This window comes from Pelophylax lessonae (assembly GCF_965119305.1).
Source record: "Pelophylax lessonae genome assembly, chromosome: 3".
Lineage (NCBI taxonomy): Eukaryota > Metazoa > Chordata > Amphibia > Anura > Ranidae > Pelophylax > Pelophylax lessonae.
Window position 1 is genome coordinate 292142076 of NC_138770.1, and position 24505 is coordinate 292166580.

Here is a 24505-nt window from a genome sequence, read left to right on the forward strand (position 1 = left end):
TGTGGCCACCATTATTTTCCAGCACTGCCTTAACCCTCTTGGGGATGGAGTTCCCCAGAGCTTCACAGGTTGCCACTGGAGTCCACTCCCACTCCTTCATGATGACATCACAGGGCTGTTGGATGTTAGAGACCTTGCGCTCCTCCACCTTCCATTTGAGGATGCTCCACAGATGCTCAATAGGGTTTAGGTCTGGAGACAAGTTGGGCCAGTCCATCACTTTTACCCTCAACTTCTTTAGCAAGGCAGTGGTCATCTTGGAGGTGTGTTTGGGGTCGTTATCATGTTGTAATGCTACCCTGCAGCCCTGTCTCTGAAGAGAGGGGATCATGCTCTGCTGCAGTATGTCACAGTACATGTTTGCATTCATGGTTCCCTCAGTGAACTGTAGCTCCCCAGTGCCAGCAGCACTCATGCAGCACCAGACCATGACACTCCCACCACCATGCTTGATTGTAGGCAAGTCTTTTCACTCTTCACCTAGTTGCCGTCACACACGCTTGACACCATCTGAACCAAATAAGTATATCTTGGTCTCATCAGACCACAGGACATGGTTCCAGTAATCCATGTCCTTAGTCTGCTTGTCTTCAGCAAACTGTTTGCAGGCTTTCTTATGCATCATCTTTAGAGGAGGCTTCCTTCTGGGATGACAGCCATGCAGACTAATTTGATGCAGAGTACGGCGTATGGTCTGAGCACTGACAGGCTGACCCCCCCCCCCCCACCCCTTCAACCTCTGCAGCAATGTTGGCAGCATTTATACGTCTATTTCCCAAAGACAACCTCTGCATGTGCTCTGCATGCTAAGCATGTGCACTCAACCTCTTTGGTCGACCATGGCGAGGCCTGTTCTGAGTGGGACCTGTCCTGTAAAACCACTGTATGGTCTTGGCCACCTTGCTGCAGCTCAGTTTCAGTGTCTTGGCAATCTTCTTATAGCCTAGGCCATCTTTATGTAGAGCAACAATTCTTTTTTCAGATCCTCAGAGAGTCCTTTGCCATGAGGTGCCATGTTGAACTTTCAGTGACCAGTATGAGAGAGTGAGAGTGATAACACCAAATTTAACACACCTGCTCCCCATTCACACCTGAGACCTTGTAACACTAAGGAGCCACAGGACACCGGGGAGGGAAAATGGCTAATTGGGCCAAATTTGGACATTTTCACTTACGGGTGTACTCAATTTTGTTGCCAGCGGTTTAGACATTAATGGCTGTGTGTTGAGTTATTTTGAGGGGACAGCAAATTTACACTGTTGTACAAGCTGTACACTCACTACTTTATATTGTAGCAAAGTGTCATTTCTTCAGTGTTGTCACATGAAAAGATATAATAAAATATTTTCAAAAATGTGGGGGGTGTACTAACTTTTGTGAGATACTGTATATAGAAAAATTAACACTTGTACTGGGCCCCCATTAGGGTTAAATGATCTATTTTGTCTGGGGGATGATCAGTATAGAAAGTTACCTACTTTATTAGTCAATGTCCCTGCTACCGACAGACTCCTTCAATGGCAGACTGTGGGCAGGCCTTAAGCACCTTCATGTACAACTTAGATCTGCTAGTCCTGTGTTACACATGATTGTGTCAGATTGCTGTGACTCAGGGGTGTACATACAGTGGTTGTCATTGCGTCCCCCCCCGTATGCCTAGATAGGAGGGCGGCAGTATGCAGGGGAACCGATCCCTCCATGTAGCTCATTAATGCCCACTTTCCCTCCTCTCCTTCCAGATATTCAGCGGCTACATGCTGCTCCCACTGCCTCCCTATATTTGTTCTGCTCCCCAGGGCCCCAGTTTCCCTGCCCCCCCCCCCAACTCCCAATGACACATTTACCAACTCCTTCCTGACAGATCCCCCACAGCAGCCAGCAGGAGGGGGAAACCTGGCAGCGCTGTGGGGGGGTCTGTCAGAATGGAGAGCGGGGAAGGAGTCGGTAAATGTGTCAATTACTGACCCCTTCCTTGCCTTAATGAATAGAGTCAGTGATCGGCATCGCCAGTGAGGCATAGTAAACTGTGTTTACTATGCCCCAGTTTATGAATGAGCGGGAAGCTCTGTACAGAGCTATTTCTGTGCATTCATTCTGTGCAGCAAAGGCGGCAGGAAAATGGTCTGATGAATCTGTCTTTAGTCCCTTTCGCTGTCTCAAAAGTGTGACATCAGGGGTTTAGACTCCTGATATTTCACCAAAGACCCCAACCAGGTCCTAAAAAATATGTAAAAAATAAAATTGTAATAAAAAATGTAATAAAATAAAATGGAAATAAATAAATAAATAAAAAAAAAATAATAAAAACTATTGACAGCAGTGAGGGGAACTACCAGGGTCACAAGGTCAGACTTGGGACTGGGCTCTGGCGTTCCAACACAGTGGGGGGACCACAAGACAGCAGGAAGGTGGCCTGCAGTGGGACCATAATAAAGGGTCCCATAATGAGAAAAAAAGGCTTCCGGGATCAGTGGGAAGGTCCACGGTCGGGGGCAGGGGGGCCTTTATGGTTTCTTGCACTGAGGCCCTGAAGGTTCTAGTTACGCCTCTGCCGTGACTGGTTGGGTAGCGAAGATGAGCAGTTTCATAGGACCAATCTTAAAAAAAGGAAGTCTGTTGAGTGAGAAATGAAAGTATTTCACCTTACTTCTATCACTCTAGAAAAAAAAAAAAGATAATTTATGCTTTGCAGTGCAGATGGGGTCCCACTACAATGGTACATTTTTCTCTAGCTTGGAGTTCAGCTTTAAGGAATGGCTGTAAAACATCAAGATACTATGTTTTTACTGTATATGTTCTGTTAGCTCCATAAATGTCATTTCTAAAAATGAAATATTGATATCTACATATAAAAAAAAAATTACGGTTTATTGGAGTGTATTTAAAGTGGTTGTAAACCTCAGAAAAGAAATATGAAAAAAGAATATCCCTCTATGTTGTGTACTTGTCTTAATGCTGAGCACTAGGTGTTGTTTCTGTCTGCTTCTCTGTTCCTCTGCTATCAGCATGAGTCACTTCTGATAAGCAAAAAAATGTTACAGGGGAGGGAGCTCCAGCACAAAGCTTGTGATTGACAGCCTCAGCTCTGTTCCTGTGTGCTGCCTCCCTGTTTTCTGACAGCTCAGACAAGCTGTAGAGAAGAGTAGACAGCAGATAAACAGATACAACTGGTGTAGGAGGATTTGTTTTATCCCTGTGTATCACCTGAGCCAATTACTTCACTGGGTGTATGCAAGGGTTTACAACCACTTTGAAGTAATTGTTGCATATATATACAGTACATGTTCAATTACCTTGGTAACATAATTTTTTATGTAATCTTTCAGCTTGTCTGTACACCATATTATTGGAGAATTGAAATATTAAGCATGGTTATCGTGCTTTTTGTTGCATCCTATGGTGTGGAGGTAGGTTATTTTATATGACTTTTATGATTCCTGATTTACATTCATCAAAATAATATTGAATTCAAGTGAAAACTGTTTTGGGAAAACATTTCCAGATACATGCCATTTTTTTTTATACTATCCACTTGAAGACAAGTTTTTCTGACATGTGCTGCTTACAAGTTAAAATCAGTACTTTTTGCTAGAAAATTACTTAGAACCCCCCAAACATTATATATATGTAGCCCTGCCCCCAAGGGAGTGGCTTCTTGCATGAGTATCCTCTTCACTTCTTGCACCCTGAACCTGCTCTAACCCATCTGACACTATTTGTTCTGTCATTTTGAATAATTGAGGCCACAAGTATTGCAGTGAATAATTAGTTTACTGCTTTTGGCTTTTGAAAGGTAAACAAGAATATGCAAATATAATCAGAACAACACAAATATTCTTAAAGAGGTAGATCCTGAATTCCCAACCAAAGATTTGAGTTTAGTTCAGCCCTCAGGATCCGGAACACAGGCCACACATACATACACAAATAAATGTACAGTATATGTATGCAAGAGGATTGCGTTCAGCAACAGTATAACACTATACATACTCTGGTGTAGTTAGAGAGAGACCACAGATATAAGTGACTACACCTGATAACTTGATGCAAAATAAACAATATAACAATACAAAATAACTATCAGAGTGCACTCTGTGTATTAATGGGGCCCCCCTATGATGAATTGCAAGAGTCTCCTGGAGAGTGAGGCCTCACTTGTCTTCACCGGCAAGGAATTCCCAACAATCCAAGAAAGTATTTGTAATCCAATAAAGGTAAGGATGATGAACTATATTACCCAAGGTAATCAATAGTTGTAATCCAGAAAAAAGTAAACGTAATAAATTCTGATGTGTCAAAATAGGCTAACAGCCTAGGACTTAAGGCCTAGTTTACCCTCCTTGCACTATATGTATATCTGCAGTGTCCAGGGGTGTAACTGTAAGTCAGTATGGCCTTGTCAAAGCAAACAGTTTGGTTGTCCCGCCCTGATTCGCCCTAGGTCTGTATTTAATGAAGATGTGGATGATGGATGTCTCTCACCCAAAAAGGGAGCTCCCCTCTCCGCTGCGGCCAGTCCCCGCTCTGCACAGCGTCTCCGTCAGCAACCTTCCGCTTGGCAACACTACTGAGACTTCTCCGCTCACTCATACCGCCGGCTTCAACTCCAGTGTCTGCCACTAGGCCTCGGCCTTTTCTCCTGCGATCCACAGCAGCTCTTCCCCTTCTTGTCAGTACGCTGTCTTTGAGGCAAGAGAGCGAAGTTGTGTCCCGCCCCCCTTTATAAAGGCACTCCCAGCAAGCTCCGCTCATCCCATTGCTCCCTGGGAGAGGAGTGTCTCTCATAGCAGTCTGTAATCCTAGCTCCTCCCTGAACTACATCTCCCATACTTCCAAAGTCACTGTCTTTGCATAACTTTATTAACAATAACAGTTTGAACAATGCCAGCCGTGCGACCAGGCTATATATATATATATATATATATATATACACATATATATATATATATATATATATATATATATCCTCTCCCAGATCTGGACCAAGGCGTCACTGAGCTCCTCAACGGACTGAGGTGCAACCTGGCAGCGTCGGATGGACTGGAGCATAATGTCCAAGAGGTGTTCTATTGGATTTAGGTCAGGCGACTGTGGGGGTCATTCAATGGTATCAATTCCTTCATCCTCCAGGAACTGGCTGCATACTCTCGCCACATGATTGTCGTGCACCCGAAGGAAGGGGTTAACTCAGGGGTGATCAAAGGGTTAAGTGTAAGCCTAGGGAGGTGTTTTCTAACTGAATGAGGGGGGGACTTGTGAAATGAACACAGAGACCTGTATAGGAGGATCACAGGTGCTCTGTGATCATTTCAGAGAGAACAACGGTCTGCTGTGTTTACAACAGCGGACCGTCATTATCTATCAATGGGGAGCGATCGCTGGTGCCCGACGGCAGTTGTGGCTACCGGCCCCATGGATCGGCATCCCCGCTGCCTAGTGGGGGCGGACGTGCGCCGGGGGTGCCATGTGCTAGCTCCCCCAGGACCGCTCCAGCGAACTGATATACCCATACGTCGGTTCGCGCAGCCGAGCCAGCCTGCCTGCCGCAGTATATCTGTGGGGGCGGTCGGCAAGCGGTTAACAAGGGGGCCCCCAGATCTCGCCCCCCCCCCATTTGAATGAGTATTGGGTACATTGTACCCCTACCCATTCACCAAAAAATTGGCAAAAAGTAATAAACACAAGAGACAGTGCTTTATTAAAAAATTAAAAATGAAAAAATAGTGTCCCTCAATGTAAATCCATTGTCAATCACGCTGCCCGCCGGACCTAAAAAATCAAAAACTCTCTTGCCTCCTGGGAGGCCTTCCACCGAATGCCCCCTCTGCAATTTGACATTTCTTATGTAGGTATGGGGCAGGACCACATATCTACGTCACCCGGTCGGCACAACCCCCATGTGGCGTCACATGCCCAGCATGCACCAGTCTGTGATGTCAGAAGGGGGTGGTGCCACTGGGTGACATAGCTTACCTATATAAGAAATGGTTTTTCTTTTTTTTTTTGGGTCCAGTGGGCGGCATGATTGACGATGGATTTACATCGAGGGACACTATTTTTTTATTTATTAATAAAGGATTTGTAAAAAACTCTTGTGTTTATTACTTTCTGCCACTTTTTGGGTGAATGGGTATGGGTACTATGTAGCTGTTACTCATTCACATGGGTGGTGGTGGGGGGGGGGTGGGATCTTGGGGCCTCCTTTACAATTTCTCCTCATCAATTGACCTTTGGGAATACTTAATATTGACTTGGGGTGAAGGCAAATAAATGTCAGTATATAGCAATTTAGATCAGTTTCTTTGAAAAACTTTTTCATACAGTATGTATAATTTCTTATCCCTTAAAAATTACCAAGTCTAAAAAAATGTACACTATTGTAATCCCAGCTCCCTATAAAGCTAATACCATATTTATTCTCATTAATGTTAATTATTCCACTTGTTTACCCACTTCCCAATAACCTAGCACACATATGCGGCCGCCCCTCGCTTCAATGCTGAGAGGCTGCATATATGTGGCCCTAGATTAACACTTTACTGTGCTGGGAGCGCTCTCCCTGCATTCTCCCGGCATAGTAACGAACGGCTACCTAAAAGCTCCCGATGTATACTTGTGATTGGAAGCTTTCCAATCATTTGACCGCTGTGACTGCCAGTCGCAGTGGTAACATGATCCGAATGCTCACCTCTACCTCCCAGGATTTCACTTAAAAGTTCAGAAGTCAGCGGCAGGAAGGGATTAATAGGGATGATCGAACTTTTGAAAAGTTTGGTTCAACCAGAACACCCGAATTTCCCGAAAGTTTGGTTCGGATTCTTTGGATTTAGTGTCTGGGGGGGTCTAAAAAGTGTACCTGTGAAGTTTCAGCTCTGTAGCATGTCCAGAACCAGAATTATAGCATGCCAAACCTTCAAAAATGCCGCATGTCTTCCTCCTCCTCCTCAAAGCCTGCAAAAGTTCCACAAGAATCGTCCTTCTCCTCCTCCTCCTCCTCTTCCACCCCTGGATCCTGCTCGGGCCTCTGGGAGCTAGGCATAATGGGGTCAGGATAAAGGGGGCCTTGAGAGGCAAGGAAGTCCTCCTCTTCCTCCTGCTGCTCTGCCTCCAGTGCCCTGTTCATAATTCCACGCAGAGTGTGCTCCAACAAAAACAGTACCGGTAGGGTGTCACTGATGCATGTGGTCCTTGTGGTCTCCTCAAATGACGAGAGGACAGCGCATACATCCTTAATCAAAAGCCACTGCCGTGGCGAAAAAAAGCCCAGGTGCGCTGAGCCAGTGCTGGTGCCGTACTCGCAGAGATATTCATTGAGGGCCCTTTGCTGCAAAGTAATGCCGACTTGGCACCTGCCACTGTGTTAAACAACGTTTGCTGCATAGCCGATTGCTTGTAAAGCTCCAGATCAGCAGAAGAGCAGTCAGCTTACAGAAAGATTGTCAGTGTATTTAGAAATACAGCGATTGTGCTGTTTGAGTTAGGGGAAAAAAAAATAATTTAAAGGGACAGTGTCAGTTAGAAATTATCTTCTGCTGTATGGAGCTGTTCTTTTAGTGTGAGGAAAGGGATATGCAGTGTAGTTAGGGTACTATATACCACTATAGTTAGATAGGTGGGCATTCTAATTATGTGACCGATGTGATTGGCTGTCACAGCATCCACGTGGTTGGAAGCTCTAAATTGCAAGTATGCATTGGGAGTTTCTCAGGATATCTCCGTACTTTGCTGGGAACGTGCAATGTGTGCACTCTCAGCACAGAAAACTGTTCCTTGTGGACACATAAATGTGGCCTCTCAGTGTTAAAGCCAACCTGCCCAGCGGCTGCATATAGGTTTATGGCCGGTGGGAACATGTTAAAGAAAAATTAAAAGTTTACTATCACTTTAAATAGTTTGTTTGGGCTAAGCTGGCCCAAACACTTTATTTCCATGCCCCTGGCATCATTTGCTACATACAGTAAGTGGCTCGGTGTTCCCTGCAGTAGTATAAGATACTTCCTTTTTGCTGTTGGGTATAGATTGAATTGTAAAAAGTATATATACTCCAAGGAGTATATTCTTTGCGCCTGTGGAAAGCCTAATGGAAGGGAATAATAAATAAGTAAAATTATGGGGAGGGTAGCAGCTGCTATGAAATAGGTAAGGAATGGATAGAAAAACCCCAAGGTACCTTGGGGTTTTTCTATCCATAGATTGAATTGGCCTTGTATTGGTTGGTCTTGTAGATTGAGTTGGAGCCCTGTATTTTTATCAATATATACATAGATTCCTATGATTGGCCGAGATGGAGAAGTGGATGGAAGATGTCACAATCTCCACCCTTGCAAATTAAAAGTAAACCTGGAATTTTACTTTGAATTCATGTACCACCAATATACCTCTTATAAATTAAATACATTTTTTTCCCAATGGGTGAGATGTTCCGGTTCTTGATGATAGAGATACAGTATATAAATGTACACTATATTACCAAAAGTATTGGGACGCCTGCTTTTACGCACATGAACTTTAATGGCATCCCAGTCTTAGTCCGTAAGATTCAATAGTGAGTTGGCTGAACCTTTGCAGCTATAACATCTTCAACTCTTCTGGTTGCCCACAAGGTTTAGGAGGGTGTCTATGGGAATGTTTGACCATTCTTCCAATAGCGCATTTGTGAGGTCAGGCACTGATGTGGACAAGAAGGTCAGGCTCGCCATCTCCACTCTAATTTAACTTAAAGGTGTTCTATCAGGTTGAGATCAGGACTCTGTGGAGGCCAGTCAAGTTCCTCCACCCCAAACTCTCTCATCCATTGAAGCTGAGTTGAAGGTAGTATACCTGCAAAGGGTGGGCCAACTCAATATTGAACCCTATGGACTAAGATTGGGATGCCATTAAAGTTCATGTGCATACAAAGGCAGGTGCCCTATTACTTTTGGTAATATAGTATATATATATATATATATATATATATATATATATATATATATATATATATATATATATATATATATATACACAGTGCATTGCGAAAGTATTCGGCCCCCTTGAACTTTTTGACCTTTTGCCACATTTCAGGTTTCAAACATAAAGATATAAAACTGTAATTTTTTTGAAGAATCAACAAAAAGTGGGACACAGTCATGAAGTGGAACGAAATTTATTGGATATTTCAAAAATTTTTAACAAATAAAAAACTGAAAAATTGGGCGTGCAAAATTATTCAGCCCCTTCACTTTCAGTGCAGCAAACTCTCTCCAGAAGTTCAGTGAGGATCTCTGAATTATCCAGTGTTGACCTAAATGACTAATGATGATAAATAGAATCCACCTGTGTGTAATCAAGTCTTCGTATAAATGCACCTGCACTGTGATAGTCTCAGAGGTCCGTTTAAAGCACAGAGAGCATCATGAAGAACAAGGAACACACCAGGCAGGTCCGAAATACTGTTGTGGAGAAGTTTAAAGCCGGATTTTGATACAAAAAGATTTCCCAAGCTTTAAACATCCCAAGGAGCACTGTGCAAGCGATAATATTGAAATGGAAGGAGTATCAAACCCCTGCAAATCTACGAAGACCTGGCCGTCCTTCTAAACTTTCAGCTCATACAAGGAGAAGACTGATCAGAGATGCAGCCAAGAAGCCCATGATCACTCCTTATGAACTGCAGAGATCTACAGCTGAGGTGGGAGACTCTGTCTATAGGACAACAATCAGTTGTATACTGCACAAATCAGGCCTTTATGGAAGAGTGGCAAGAAGAAAGCTGTTTAAAGTTTGCCACAAGCCACCTGGGAGACACACCAAACATGTGGAAGAAGGTGCTCTGGTCAGATGAAACCAAATTCGAACTGTTTGGCAACAATGCAAAACGGTATGTTTGGTGTAAAAGCAACACAGCTCCTCACCCTGAACACACCATCCCCACTGTCAAACATGGTGGTGGCAGCATCATGGTTTGGGCCTGCTTTTCTTCAGCAGTGACAGGGAAGATGGTTAAAATTCATGGGAAGATGGATGGAGCCAAATACAGGACCATTCTGAAAGAAAACCTGATGGAGTCTGCAAAAGACCTGAGACTGGGATGGAGATTTGTCTTCCAACAAGACAATGGTCCAAAACATAAAGCAAAATCTACAATGGAATGGTTCACAAATAAACATATCCAGGTGTTAGAATGGCCAAGTCAAAGTCCAGACCTGAATCCAATTGAGAATCTGTGGAAAGAACTGAAAACTGCTGTTCACAAACGCTCTCCATCCAACCTCACTGAGCTCGAGCTGTTTTGCAAGAAGGAATGGGCAAAAATTTCAGTCTCTCGATGTGCAAAACTGATAGAGAAATACCCCAAGCGACTTATAGCTGTAATTGCAGCAAAAGGTGGCGCTACAAAGTATTAACTTAAGGGGGCTGAATAATTTTGCACGCCCAATTTTTCAGTTTTTTATTTGTTAAAAAAGTTTGAAATATCCAATAAATTTCGTTCCACTTCATGATTGTGTCCCACTTGTTGATTCTTCAAAAAAAATTACAGTTTTATATCTTTATGTTTGAAGCCTGAAATGTGGCAAAAGGTCGAAAAGTTCAAGGGGGCCGAATACTTTCGCAATGCACTATATATATATATATATATATATATATATATATATATATATATATATACACTGTATGTAGCACCCTACAGTTAGGTGCTAGTTAAAACATAGTGGGCTTTGTCTGCCTAACAGCAGAGCCATGTTTTCTTTTCTACAGGTAGGTTGCCATGGCTACCAAGTGTGTCTGCTGTGAGGGAAGTGTCCCCACTGGCTCCTGTGAGAGGCTTCTCATAGGGCAGTGTGGGAAGCCCAATTAGGGGACACATCCCAGCTTGTAACTACCCCAGAAGGCAGATTCTGCCGCAGAGGATTCTGGGAGTGGGTATAAGTGGGGGGAGGTGTGTGGCACGTTGTCTTTGGCGGGAGCAGAGTCCCAGGAAGGAGAGTGTGGCTGTCTCTCCTCCTGTCTGAGGAAGGTGGATGTCTTGGGTTGTCGCCTGAGAGTCCAGAGAGTGCTAAGCTGAGCTGAGGGGGATCCGGTGTGCCGAGAGCCTGCGGAGAGAGAGAGGGGTCCAATCCCAGGAAAGCCTACACAGGTTGTGAGTACTGAGGATTGCCCCTGGGGGTCTGCCTAGAGTATGAGGGGACCACTCCTAAAGAGGTTCGGGGATCCATGGTCAGCTAGCTGTAAAGGGGGTACCAAGGTTGAGGACCCTAAAGTGTAAAGGGGGTACATAGTCAGTGGACCCTGAAGAGTTCAAGTGTAAAGGGGGCACCGGCAGTCTGGGCCCTGAATTGTATTGCGTGTGCCAGTTACCATGTTAGCTATTTGGAGTTCTACAAAATACTGCCTCAAGCTGTACCAGGCAGGGGAAAAGTATTCAAAGACTTACACAGTGAAGTAGTGTCAGGAGTTCTACAATTCTCAGTCTTGAATCTACTGGACTATAGGTCGGGGATTCAACACTTCCTCTGTTTTACAGAGTGTTCTCAGAGTCAGTGAGCGTTGGCTGGCACTGGCTAGCGTCAAGGAAGCGCCAACGGGCATTTTTTCCAGGATCAAGTCCCAATTGTAATTAGTTCAAGCCAAAAGGAGTATCCCACTCATTCTCTTCTCCCATCCCCTAATTTACAATAAAACCACAAACAAAGATGCCGGAGTTGTCACTGTCTCAATTTTTGCACTTGGGGACTCAGCTCACATGGGCTGGAGAGGATTCCGGTACTAACGGCAGACCCACATCAGGCCACAGGCCTGGAAACCTTGCTACATGTACACTATATACACACACTGCTCAAAAAAATAAAGGAACACTTTTTAATCAGAGTATAGCATCAAGTCAATGGAACTCCTTGGATATTGATCTGGTAAGTTAAGTAGCAGAGGGGTTGTTAATCAGTTTCAGCTACTTTGGTGTTAATGAAATTACCAGGTTTACTAGATGGGCAACAGAGAGATGGCCTCCAAAACAGGAATGGCTTTACAGGTGGAGGCCACTGACATTTTTTTCCCTACTCATCTTTTCCGACTGTTTTTCACTAGTTTTGCATTTGGCTAGGGTCAGTGTCACTACTAGTAGCGTGAGGTGATACCTGGATCCTATAGAGGTTGCACAGGGAGTCCAACTCCTCTAGGAAGGCACATCAATGCATGCCATTACCAGAAGGTTTTCTGTGTCTCCAAGCGTAATCTCAAGAGCATGGAGGAGGTTCCAGGAGACAGGCAGTTACTCTAGGAGAGCTGGGCAGGGCCATAGAAGTTCCTTAACCCATCAGCAGGACTGGTTTCTGCTCAAGGTTGCTTGTGCAAGATGGAACAGGATGAGCACTGCCAGAGTCCTACAAAATGATCTCCAGCAGGCCACTGATGTGAATATCTCTGACCAAACAATCAGAAGCAGACTTCATGAAGGTAGCCTTAGGGTCTGACCTCCTCTAGTGAGCCCTATGCTCACAGCCTAGCACCGTGGAGCTCGATTGGCATTTGCCATTAAAAAAAAGTTTTAGCCTCTACATAGAGCAGCTACCTTCAGCGCTTACCTGAATGAATATTAAACGTATATACTCAATATAATACTAGGAGCTGACGATCTCTCCTCTGGCGTCCCTGCAGAGAGGAGGGGATCTGTCAGTGGCGGCGGATCTGAGGCTGAGCAGTGTGAGACATACACAGTTCAGCCCTGTAGCTATAGAAGACACAGGCACAGCGGGAGGTAAGCGGCGGCCGCGGCCTGTGTTAACCCTCTCCAGGCCGCAGTCGCCGCTTACCTCCCACTGTGCAGCCTGATCATGTGTGATCTGTGATGGCCGCACGGAGCCCCTGTTGCCCATGGCGCCCTGTACGGCCGCACAGCTCGCACACCCCAAAGGCCGGCCCTGAGTGGCCCATTCATTACCACCTTTGGATCTCTTCTGTCAGTGAAGGCTAGTCATCATATGGCTGGCGGGGAAGATCACTTGTAGCACCTGCACCTTATTTTTGCACTGAACTTTTCCAATTCGCACAAGATATTTATCAAGTTTGCACTGGACTACTCATTGGCTGTTTACAGATTTTATTTCACTTTATATACTATTTTTACTTATTCAATATCTATATATTATATTTTTTTACAGTCATGGAACATAGAATATAATATTGTCATGGTTTATTTATGCACTAACGCACTTATATGTAATCTATGTATGTTTCATTGCATTATATTGAGTATACACTTTTAACCACTTTACCACCTGTACGTCCAGGCCACTTTTTGCGATTCGGTACTGTGCGACTTTAACTGACAATTGCGCGGTCATGCAACGCCGTACCCAAACGAAATTTACGTCCTTTTTTCCCACAAACAGAGCTTTCTTTTGGTGGTATTTGATCACCTCTGCGCTTTTCATTTTTTGCGATATTAATAAAAAAATGCGACAATTTTGAAAAAATAACAATATTTTTCTACTTTGACAGTTAAAAAATATCCAATATATTACATTTTTGTCATATATTTAGGCCAAAATGTATTTAGCTACATGTCTTTGACAAAAAAATTCTCAATGAGCGTATTTTTAACCGCTTTAAGACCAGAAGATTTTACCCCATTCCTGACCAGGCCATATTTTGCGATTCGGCACTGCGTTATTTTAACGGACAATTGTGCGGTCGTGCGATGCTGTACCCAAATTGAATTTATGTTTTTTTTTCCCCACAAACAGAGCTTTCTTTTGGTGGTATTTGATCACCTGTGTGATTTTTACTTTTTATACAAAAAAAGAGCGACAATTTTGAAAAAATAACAATATTTTTCACATTTTTCTATATGAAATCCCCCCCCCCCCCCCAAAAAAATTTAAAAATCATTTTTTTTTTAACATTTTAGGCCAATTTGTTTTCTGCTACATATTTTTGGTAAAAAAATTGCAATAAGCGTATTTCGATTGGTTTGCGCAAAAGTTATCGCAGCACGGGACTGTGACATTGCGGCGGACAGATCGGACCATTGACTGACATTTTTGACACTTTTGGGGGTACCAGTGACATTACTACAGTAATCAGTGCTATAAATATGCACTGTTACTGTAAAAATGACACTGGCAGGGAAGGGGTTAACTTTTATTGGTGATCAAGGGGTTAATGTATGCCTGGTGCTTACTAACTTGTGTGGGGGGAGGGGGCTGTGTGACACAGGCACAGATCGCAGGTTCAGCTATGCTGAATCCTGCAATCTGTCACTGTTTGTCACTTAGGAGATCCGCCCGCTTTGTTTACACAAGCGGGCAGATCTCCACACTCATAGTAAAAAAGAGGTTTGGGGTGCACCCGCGCTATGGATAGCAACACAAGCACTGAATCAACAGTTTTAAATGCAGAATGTGGGGATCAGATGGTTATGCTGCCTCCAACTTACCACAAGGGTAAAGAAATGTGGGGGTTTATGGGAGGTGTTGGTATGGGGCGCTACCACCTTGCACAGCGAATTACTTCGTTGTATATGATCCAAAAAATGAAAGTGCACAGTGCTTATTAGTGAAATATTGAATGTGCAATATAGTGCAGATTTAAAATTAAATTAAATTAAAATTATAAAATTATAAACGGTAATAGTCGTGTATCAATTAGATTGTACCGTGTATGTATCACTCATCGGATGTAAACAATCATATAGTGACCAGTGCAAAAAAAGTGCTAAGTGCAATATAGGTGATCAATAGATACTTTATTGTGGCCTCCTTTGAAAGAGGAAACTGACATCCGTGGTGAATATTACAGAACACTATGCAGTGTAAAGTGAGAGAATGAAAACGCCTGTGGCGCGTGTTAGGAGTGAGAAGTGCTAATACCGTGGGTAAAGCACTTACCAAAAATCCTCTCCCTTCTCACTCTAATATACTGTGTCTCCCTTCTCCTGATGCCTGTGAGAGCTGGTTGTTCCGTGCATACAGTTGCGCTTGCATCTAGGGAGTCAGTATACAAAAGACCAAGAGAGCTTCCATTGCGTAGTATAGTACATTATTGAGGGAAAAAATAGCATCGACTCACTGTTAGGAAGTTCACCGTCAGCTTGTTTGGTGTGTCTCCAGTGTTCGGCCGCGCGGTACTTCCGCGTTCCACCGGCCGGAGCCACCTAACCGGAAGTGACGTTGACGCTGCTTTGCCGCTCTACGCGTTTCGTCACTGCGACGTCATCTGGGGCGGTACTAGGCCACGTACTCCCGGAGCTTATATAGGCCTGCGTATCCTAGCGACCATTATGTGTACCTCCGCCATCTTGGTACCCTCACGCGAGTCATACCGGCGGCCATCTTGGTATCTTTGGATATAATGGTCCGCAAATACCGGATACCAGGTTATTTGTTTACATCACGTGAACTTCCTTATACAGCGGTCCCCACATATTAATGCATACATCTCATAAACATAAAGTGACAGTAATTAGTGAAAAAACGTGCCTTAAAAGTGCTGAGAGATGAGCCGAGTGGGTGATCCGCTTTTTTATAGAGAGATTGTAAAATGTTAAACTTTTATTGTGAACACATTAAAAATTAAAAATTAAAAATTAAAATGAGGATAAAAATTAAAATATATATATAAAATTATAAAAATGTATAAAATATATATATAGAGAAATACTCGATGGGAGGGACATATCGAGTATGTAAATTCCAAATAGATCCACAGAGGGTATAAAAACCATACTATCTAAATGGGACTGAGCGCCCAACATCATGGCCTCAAGTTCCATTAATGGAGGAGAGGAGTTAGGTAATATGTGTGGAGGAGGAGCCATAATGTTTGAGTTGGAGGAAAAAATTACAGACTTATTATTGTGTTGGAGCAACCATTGTGGAGGGATAAAAAATCAGCATAAAATTAGAAAAAGAAGAGAAAAAAAAATCGGTGTATACGCTTGAGTTCTGGTGCTTTAACATACCTTAGACTGTGAAACCCATAAAAACCCAAATCTAAAAATTGTGGTGAAGATGTAAAAATATAAAAATGCATGGGGTCACATGTCTAAAACTGCATAAACTGCATAAAAATGCGTAAACTGCATGGGAACCATGTCCCTTCTAGAACTTTTAAAATTGTAAGGTCACAGAAAATTGTAAGGTCACAAAAAACAGGAGGATCATAAAAGAAGGAGGGTCATAAAAGAAGTGCTGGATATTAGATGTTCCTAAAATTACTAAAAGCCATAAAAGACCATGGTGTTAAAAGTCAGTGATAAAACAGTTTAGATCGATGTCTATATTAAGGCCTTCAGGCTGAAGTGATTGCAATAAATATATCCACTTTGTCTCATTGCGGGATACATTGATTTTCTTGTTGCTGCCCCTCCAGTCATTCTTGATTTTGTCAATTGCATAAAAGGTCATGACTGAGGGGTCTTTTGCATGGGCTATCTTAAAGTGACGTGACAAGCTATGTTTGTCGAAGCCCTTCTTTATATTTTTCACATGTTCCCTTATCCTTACAAACAATGGACGGGTGGTTCGACCCACATACTGCAATTTACACGGACATTCCACCACATATGTCACATGTGTGCTAGTGCATGTGATGGTTTCATTAATTTTGTATTGCCTTCCTGTTGATGTGGACTGGAAAACGGTTTTTCTTCTTTCTTGCGCTCTGTTTGTTCTGCATGGTAAACATTTCCTACACCGAAAAAAGCCTTTTAGATTTGTTGGAAGTTGCACTTGTTTGGGGGGGTCTATCACATTATGCACCAGTCTGTTTCTGAGTGTGGGTGCTCTTCTGTATATGAAGTTTGGCTGGTTTGGTAATATTTTCTTCAATGTCTTGTCTGCTTTCAAGATAGGCCAGTGCTTTTTTATTATCTTCTCTAGTGCCTTATGTTGCCTGTTGTATCCTGTAAAAAAAGCAAATTCCATGTTCTTATATTTGTCTCTTTTTGGACCATTCTCTTGTATCATTTCCTCTCTCTTCATGCTCATTACTTTTTTCTTTATATTAAGCAGTTCTTTTTTCTTGTACCCCTTTTCCATAAATCTTTCAATAAGCATGTCTGCTTGTATGTTGAAGTCCTCGGGGTTGCTACAGTTCCTTCTTATTCGGAATATTGGCAAGCAAGACCTTTTTCAAAACGACAGACAGAAATGGATACATACCAAAAACAAGCTGCCACCATCCAAAATGGCTTGGCAACATTCCAAAGGGCCAACTAATGCGAATAAGAAGGAACTGTAGCAACCCCGAGGACTTCAACATACAAGCAGACATGCTTATTGAAAGATTTATGGAAAAGGGGTACAAGAAAAAAGAACTGCTTAATATAAAGAAAAAAGTAATGAGCATGAAGAGAGAGGAAATGATACAAGAGAATGGTCCAAAAAGAGACAAATATAAGAACATGGAATTTGCTTTTTTTACAGGATACAACAGGCAACATAAGGCACTAGAGAAGATAATAAAAAAGCACTGGCCTATCTTGAAAGCAGACAAGACATTGAAGAAAATATTACCAAACCAGCCAAACTTCATATACAGAAGAGCACCCACACTCAGAAACAGACTGGTGCATAATGTGATAGACCCCCCCAAACAAGTGCAACTTCCAACAAATCTAAAAGGCTTTTTTCGGTGTAGGAAATGTTTACCATGCAGAACAAACAGAGCGCAAGAAAGAAGAAAAAACGTTTTCCAGTCCACATCAACAGGAAGGCAATACAAAATTAATGAAACCATCACATGCACTAGCACACATGTGACATATGTGGTGGAATGTCCGTGTAAATTGCAGTATGTGGGTCGAACCACCCGTCCATTGTTTGTAAGGATAAGGGAACATGTGAAAAATATAAAGAAGGGCTTCGACAAACATAGCTTGTCACGTCACTTTAAGATAGCCCATGCAAAAGACCCCTCAGTCATGACCTTTTATGCAATTGACAAAATCAAGAATGACTGGAGGGGCAGCAACAAGAAAATCAATGTATCCCGCAATGAGACAAAGTGGATATATTTATTGCAATCACTTCAGCCTGAAGGCCTTAATATAGACATCGATCTAAACTGTTTTATCACTGACTTTTAACACCATGGTCTTTTATGGCTTTTAGTAATTTTAGGAACATCTAATATCCAGCACTTCTTTTATGACCCTCCTTCTTTTATGATCCTCCTGTTTTTTGTGACCTTACAATTTTCTGTGACCTTACAATTTTAAAAGTTCTAGAAGGGACATGGTTCCCATGCAGTTTATGCATTTTTATGCAGTTTATGCAGTTTTAGACATGTGACCCCATGCATTTTTATATTTTTACATCTTCACCACAATTTTTAGATTTGGGTTTTTATGGGTTTCACAGTCTAAGGTATGTTAAAGCACCAGAACTCAAGCGTATACACCGATTTTTTTTTCTCTTCTTTTTCTAATTTTATGCTGATTTTTTATCCCTCCACAATGGTTGCTCCAACACAATAATAAGTCTGTAATTTTTTCCTCCAACTCAAACATTATGGCTCCTCCTCCACACATATTACCTAACTCCTCTCCTCCATTAATGGAACTTGAGGCCATGATGTTGGGCGCTCAGTCCCATTTAGATAGTATGGTTTTTATACCCTCTGTGGATCTATTTGGAATTTACATACTCGATATGTCCCTCCCATCGAGTATTTCTCTATATATATATTTTATACATTTTTATAATTTTATATATATATTTTAATTTTTATCCTCATTTTAATTTTTAATTTTTAATTTTTAATGTGTTCACAATAAAAGTTTAACATTTTACAATCTCTCTATAAAAAAGCGGATCACCCACTCGGCTCATCTCTCAGCACTTTTAAGGCACGTTTTTTCACTAATTACTGTCACTTTATGTTTATGAGATGTATGCATTAATATGTGGGGACCGCTGTATAAGGAAGTTCACGTGATGTAAACAAATAACCTGGTATCCGGTATTTGCGGACCATTATATCCAAAGATACCAAGATGGCCGCCGGTATGACTCGCGTGAGGGTACCAAGATGGCGGAGGTACACATAATGGTCGCTAGGATACGCAGGCCTATATAAGCTCCGGGAGTACGTGGCCTAGTACCGCCCCAGATGACGTCGCAGTGACGAAACGCGTAGAGCGGCAAAGCAGCGTCAACGTCACTTCCGGTTAGGTGGCTCCGGCCGGTGGAACGCGGAAGTACCGCGCGGCCGAACACTGGAGACACACCAAACAAGCTGACGGTGAACTTCCTAACAGTGAGTCGATGCTATTTTTTCCCTCAATAATGTACTATACTACGCAATGGAAGCTCTCTTGGTCTTTTGTATACTGACTCCCTAGATGCAAGCGCAACTGTATGCACGGAACAACCAGCTCTCACAGGCATCAGGAGAAGGGAGACACAGTATATTAGAGTGAGAAGGGAGAGGATTTTTGGTAAGTGCTTTACCCACGGTATTAGCACTTCTCACTCCTAACACGCGCCACAGGCGTTTTCATTCTCTCACTTTACACTGCATAGTGTTCTGTAATATTCACCACGGATGTCAGTTTCCTCTTTCAAAGGAGGCCACAATAAAGTATCTATTGATCACCTATATTGCACTTAGCACTTTTTTTGCACTGGTCACTATATGATTGTTTACATCCGATAAGTGATACATACACGGTACAATCTAATTGATACACGACTATTACCGTTTATAATTTTATAATTTTAATTTAATTTAATTTTAAATCTGCACTATATTGCACATTCAATATTTCACTAATAAGCACTGTGCACTTTCATTTTTTGGATCATATACAACGAAGTAATTCGCTGTGCAAGGTGGTAGCGCCCCATACCAACACCTCCCATAAACCCCCACAGATCTCCACACTCGATCCCCGATGATCGCTGTGACTGAATACGTGCGCGCCCCGCCCACAAGGGGAGGAGTCCAGCGACGTAGGTCTACGTCGCTGGACGATATCGAGCCACTTTGCCGCAGTACCAGCTCAGTGAGCAGTCGGCAAGTGGTTAATATTCATTCAGGCAAGCGCTGAAGGTAGCCGCTCTATGTAGAGGCTAAAACTTTGTTTTCATATACTCTTTTGACTTCAGCTGCTGCACACACATTCCAACATTTATATAGGAGATCACTGTTTAGTTCACATTGGTATTAGTGTTATCTTCCAGTGGCGCGAGGGATATACCTCTTTTTAGGTATACTTATTCATCACATTTGCCATTAACTACTTCCGGTCCGCGCTATAGCCGAAAGACGGCTGCAGCGCGGACTCTAATTTTTGGGAGGCCGTCTTTAAATGGCCTCCCAGACACAGGCTCCCTGCGCGCTCCCACGAGCGCGCATCGGGGAAAATCTTTGTCGGCCGTGTACCTTGGACACAGCCAATCACAGATCGTGGTAAATGGCCAATCACAGCGGCCATTTACCACGTGATCGGCCAATGCAATGAGAGATGATCTCATATGTAAACATATGAGATCATCTCTCATCGCCAGCGCTCCTTCCTCACACAGAGACTGCAGTGTGAGGAAGGAGGAGAGCCGATCAGCTGCCGGGGACACAGAAGAATGTAATCAGGGCACTGATCACCAGTGCCCTGATTACACAAGGTAAAAAACATACACAAAGTGCCCACCATCAGTGCCCACAGTGCCCCCCATCAGTGCCGCCATCAGTGCCCACACTCAGTGCCCATAGTGCTGCCAGTCAGTGCCCATCAGTGCCTGCTCATCTAGGCATTGATGAGCACTGGCTGGCAGTACTGTGGGCACTGAGTGTGGGCACTGATGGTGCTGCCCATCAGTGCCCATCAGTGCCGCCCATCAGTGCTCATCAGTGCCACCCGTCAGTGTCCATCATTGCCATCCGCCAGTGCCCATCAGTGCCGCCTATCAGTGCCCATCAGTGCCGCCCATCAGTGCCGCCTCTCAGTGCCCAGCAGTGCCACCTCTCAGTGCCACTTCTCAGTGCCCAGCAGTGCCACCTCTCAGTGCCCAGCAGTGCCTCCTATCAGTGCTCATCAGTGCCGCCTATCAGTGCTCATCAGTGCCGCCTATCAGTGCCGCCTATCAGTGCTCATCAGTGCGGCATATTAGTACCTCCTCATCAGTGCCCATAAGTGCCACCTCATCAAAATTTACTCACAGAAAATAAGAATTTTTTTTTTTTTTTCAAAATTTTCTGTGTTTTTTCTTTTTTTTTGTAAAAAATAAAAAACCCAGAGGTGATTAAATACCACCAAAATAAAGCTCTATTTGTGTGAAAAAAATGATAAAAATTTTATATGGGTACAGTGTAGCATGACCGCGCAATTGTCATTCAAAGTGTGAGAGCGCTGAAAGCTAAAAATTGGTCTGGATGGGAAGGGGGTTTAAGTGCACAGTAGGCAAGTGGTTAAACACCAGAATTGGCAGGTCCACCACTGGCACCCTGTGCTTTTTACAGATGAGAGCAGGTTCACCCTGAGCACATGTGACAGACGTGAAAGGGTCTGGAGAAGCCACAGAGAACATTATGCTGCCTGTAACATCCTTCAGCATGACCAGTTTGTTGGTGGGTCAGTGATGGTCTGGGGAAGCATATCGATGGAGGGATGCACAGACCTCTACATGCTAGACCAGGGATCCTCAAACGACGGCCCTCCAGCTGTTGCGGAACTACACATCCCATGAGGCTATGTAAAACTCTGACATTAACAGACATGACTAAGCATGATGGGAATTGTAGTTCCCAAATAACTGGGGAGCCATAGTTTGAAGACCCCTGGGCTAGACAATGGCACCCTCACTGCCATTAGGTATCAAGATGAAATCCTTGGACACATTCTCGGACCCTACGCTGGTGCAGTGGGTCCTGGGTTCCTGTTGTTGCACGACAATACCTGGCCTCATGTGGCAAGAGTATGAAGACAGTTCCTGGAGGATGAGGGAATTGATACCATTGAATGGCCCCCACACTCGCCTGACCTAAATCATCCAATAGCACACCTGTGGGACATTATGTTTCGGTCCATCCAACGCCATCAGGTTTCACCTCAGTCTGTTCAGGAGCTCAGTGATGCCCTGGTCCAGATCTGGGAGGAAATACCCCAGGACACCATCTGTCGTCTTATTAGGAGCATGATCCGACATTGTCAGGCATGCATGCAAGCACGTGGGGGCCATACAAACTACTGAGTACCATTTTAACCACTTGCCGACCGCTCACTGAGCTGGTACTGCGGCAAAGTGGCTCGATATCATCCAGCGACGTAGACCTACGTTGCTGGACTCCTCCTCTTGTGGGCGGCGCGCGCGCACCACCGGAGGCTCGCTCCCGCTGTATTCAGTCTCAGCGGGAGTCGGGCCAGGGGGGGAGCGGCAGTGATTACCGCCGCTCTTCCCCGATCGTCGGGGATCGAGTGTGGAGATCCGCCCGCTTGTGTAAACAAAGCGGGTGGATCTCCTAAGTGACAAACAGTGACAGATTGCAGAAATTCAGCATAGCTGAACCTGCGATCTGTGCCTGTGTCACACAGTCCCCTCCCCCCCACACACGTTGATCACCAATAAAAGTTAACCCTTCCCTGCCAGTGTCATTTTTACAGTAACAGTGCATATTTATTGCACTGATTACTGTAGTAATGTCACTGGTACCCCCAAAAGTGTCAAAAATGTCAGTCAAGGGTCCGATCTGTCCGCTGCAATGTCGCAGTCCTGCAAAAAAAATTGCAGATCGCCGCCATTACTAGTTAAAAAAAAAAACAATAAAAATGACATAAATTTCCCGTAGTTAGTAGCTGCGATAACTTTTGCGCAAACCAATCAAAATACGCTTATTGCGATTTTTTTTACCAAAAATATGTAGCAGAAAACAAATTGGCCTAAAATGTTAAAACATTTTGATTTTTACATCTTTTTAGGGGGAATTTCATATAAAAAAAATGTGAAAAATATTGTTATTTTTTCAAAATTGTCGCTCTATATTTGTATATAGAGCAAAAAGTAAAAATCGCACAGGTGATCAAATACCACCAAAAGAAAGCTCTATTTGTGGGGGGGGGGGGAAATACATTTAATTTGGGTACAGCATCGCACGACTGCGCAATTGTCCGTTAAAATAACGCAGTGCCGAATCGCAAAATATGGCCTGGTCAGGAATGGGGTAAAATCTTCTGGTCTTAAAGCGGTTAAAAATACGCTCATTGAGAATTTTTTTGTCAAAGACATGTAGCTAATTACATTTTTGCCTAAATATATGACAAAAATTGAATATATTAGATATTTTTTAACTGTCAAAGTAGAAAAATATTGTTATTTTTTCAAAATTGTCGCATTTTTTAATTAATATCGCAAAAAATTAAAAGCGCAGAGGTGATCAAATACCACCAAAAGAAAGCTCTGTTTGTGGGAAAAAAGGACGTAAATTTCGTTTAGGTACGGCGTTGCATGACCACGCAATTGTCATTTAAAGTCGCACAGTGCCGAATCGCAAAAAGTGGCCTGGACGTACAGCAGAAAAATCCTCCGGTGGTAAAGTGGTTAAGTTGCTGCAATTAAATTTCAGCAAAATGAACTAGCCGTCTGCATCATTTTTTCACTTTGATTTTTGGGGTGTCTTTTGATTTAGCCTTCTGTGAGTTGATAATTTTCATTTCCATCAAATGATGTGGCATCTTTTCGTTCCTAACACATTACCCAGTTCATATCAATATAGATATCTAGCATGATATTTTCCCCTATTGAGATCTGATGCGTTTTCAAAGTGTTTTTTTAATTTTTTTGAGCAGTTTATATCATGTGATAAGTGATACTGTATGAGTCAAAATGTTTAAAGCATAAAATGATACCATGATTATTTTGTAGTTTTCAAACAGACCATTAAGTGGTGCCAGATAGAAATCTCATTCATGAGAAAACATGTAGTAAGCTGTGTGTTCTGTGAGGTTAATAAATCTTTTTTTCCCTTTTAGACCTTTGTTTACAATAGAAAACTCTGGCAACATATAAAGAGGATTTCAGGTTACAAGTCGAAGAGTCAATACAAACAACTGCAGAGCACATTGGAAAAGAACACAGACTGCTCTTTGCAAAAGGAAATGTTCATTTCAAGCCAACAATATTCAGTTATGGCAAATGAGTGTGTTTAACCACTTGCTGCTTATTCAAAGTAGATTTACTGCTAGCAGGCGGCACAGCCAGGCACCGCAACATACATGTATATTGCAATGTACTTCGTGGTTTAGTGGTGTGCATACGCATACCCCCAGCTGTCCCACGCTGTGACTGAACACAGCACAAGTTTGTCAGCCAGTTACAGCTAGGGCTGTACACCTGCTGATCGGCTGTGGCCAATCACAGCACAGATATCTGTGTTTACAAACAGATACAGACAGCAATCTGGCTGTTTCTTCTCTCTGAAATCAACTCAGGGAATTCAGGAAGAAATAACAGCCAGATCTTTGAGTAATAGCAACATACATTACACACATTGCACTTGTTAGGCGCACAGTTAACCCCTTGATTGACCCTTAATG

The 24505-nt window shown here is 43.0% G+C and overlaps 1 protein-coding gene across 1 annotated transcript in view; it reads left to right on the forward strand.

Annotated features, from left to right (window-relative positions):
• The window catches only part of LOC309551116 (putative cation-transporting ATPase 13A5), a 203245-nt gene extending 179021 nt beyond the window's left edge, over window positions 1-24224 (forward strand). Inside the window, exons 29-30 of the mRNA XM_082251562.1 lie at window positions 3327-3407; window positions 23942-24224. Of these exons, the coding sequence (XP_082107688.1) occupies window positions 3327-3407; window positions 23942-24118 (258 nt within the window). The 3' untranslated portion in view covers window positions 24119-24224. The remainder of the gene's footprint in view (window positions 1-3326; window positions 3408-23941) is intronic.
• Window positions 24225-24505: the final 281 nt, after the last annotated feature.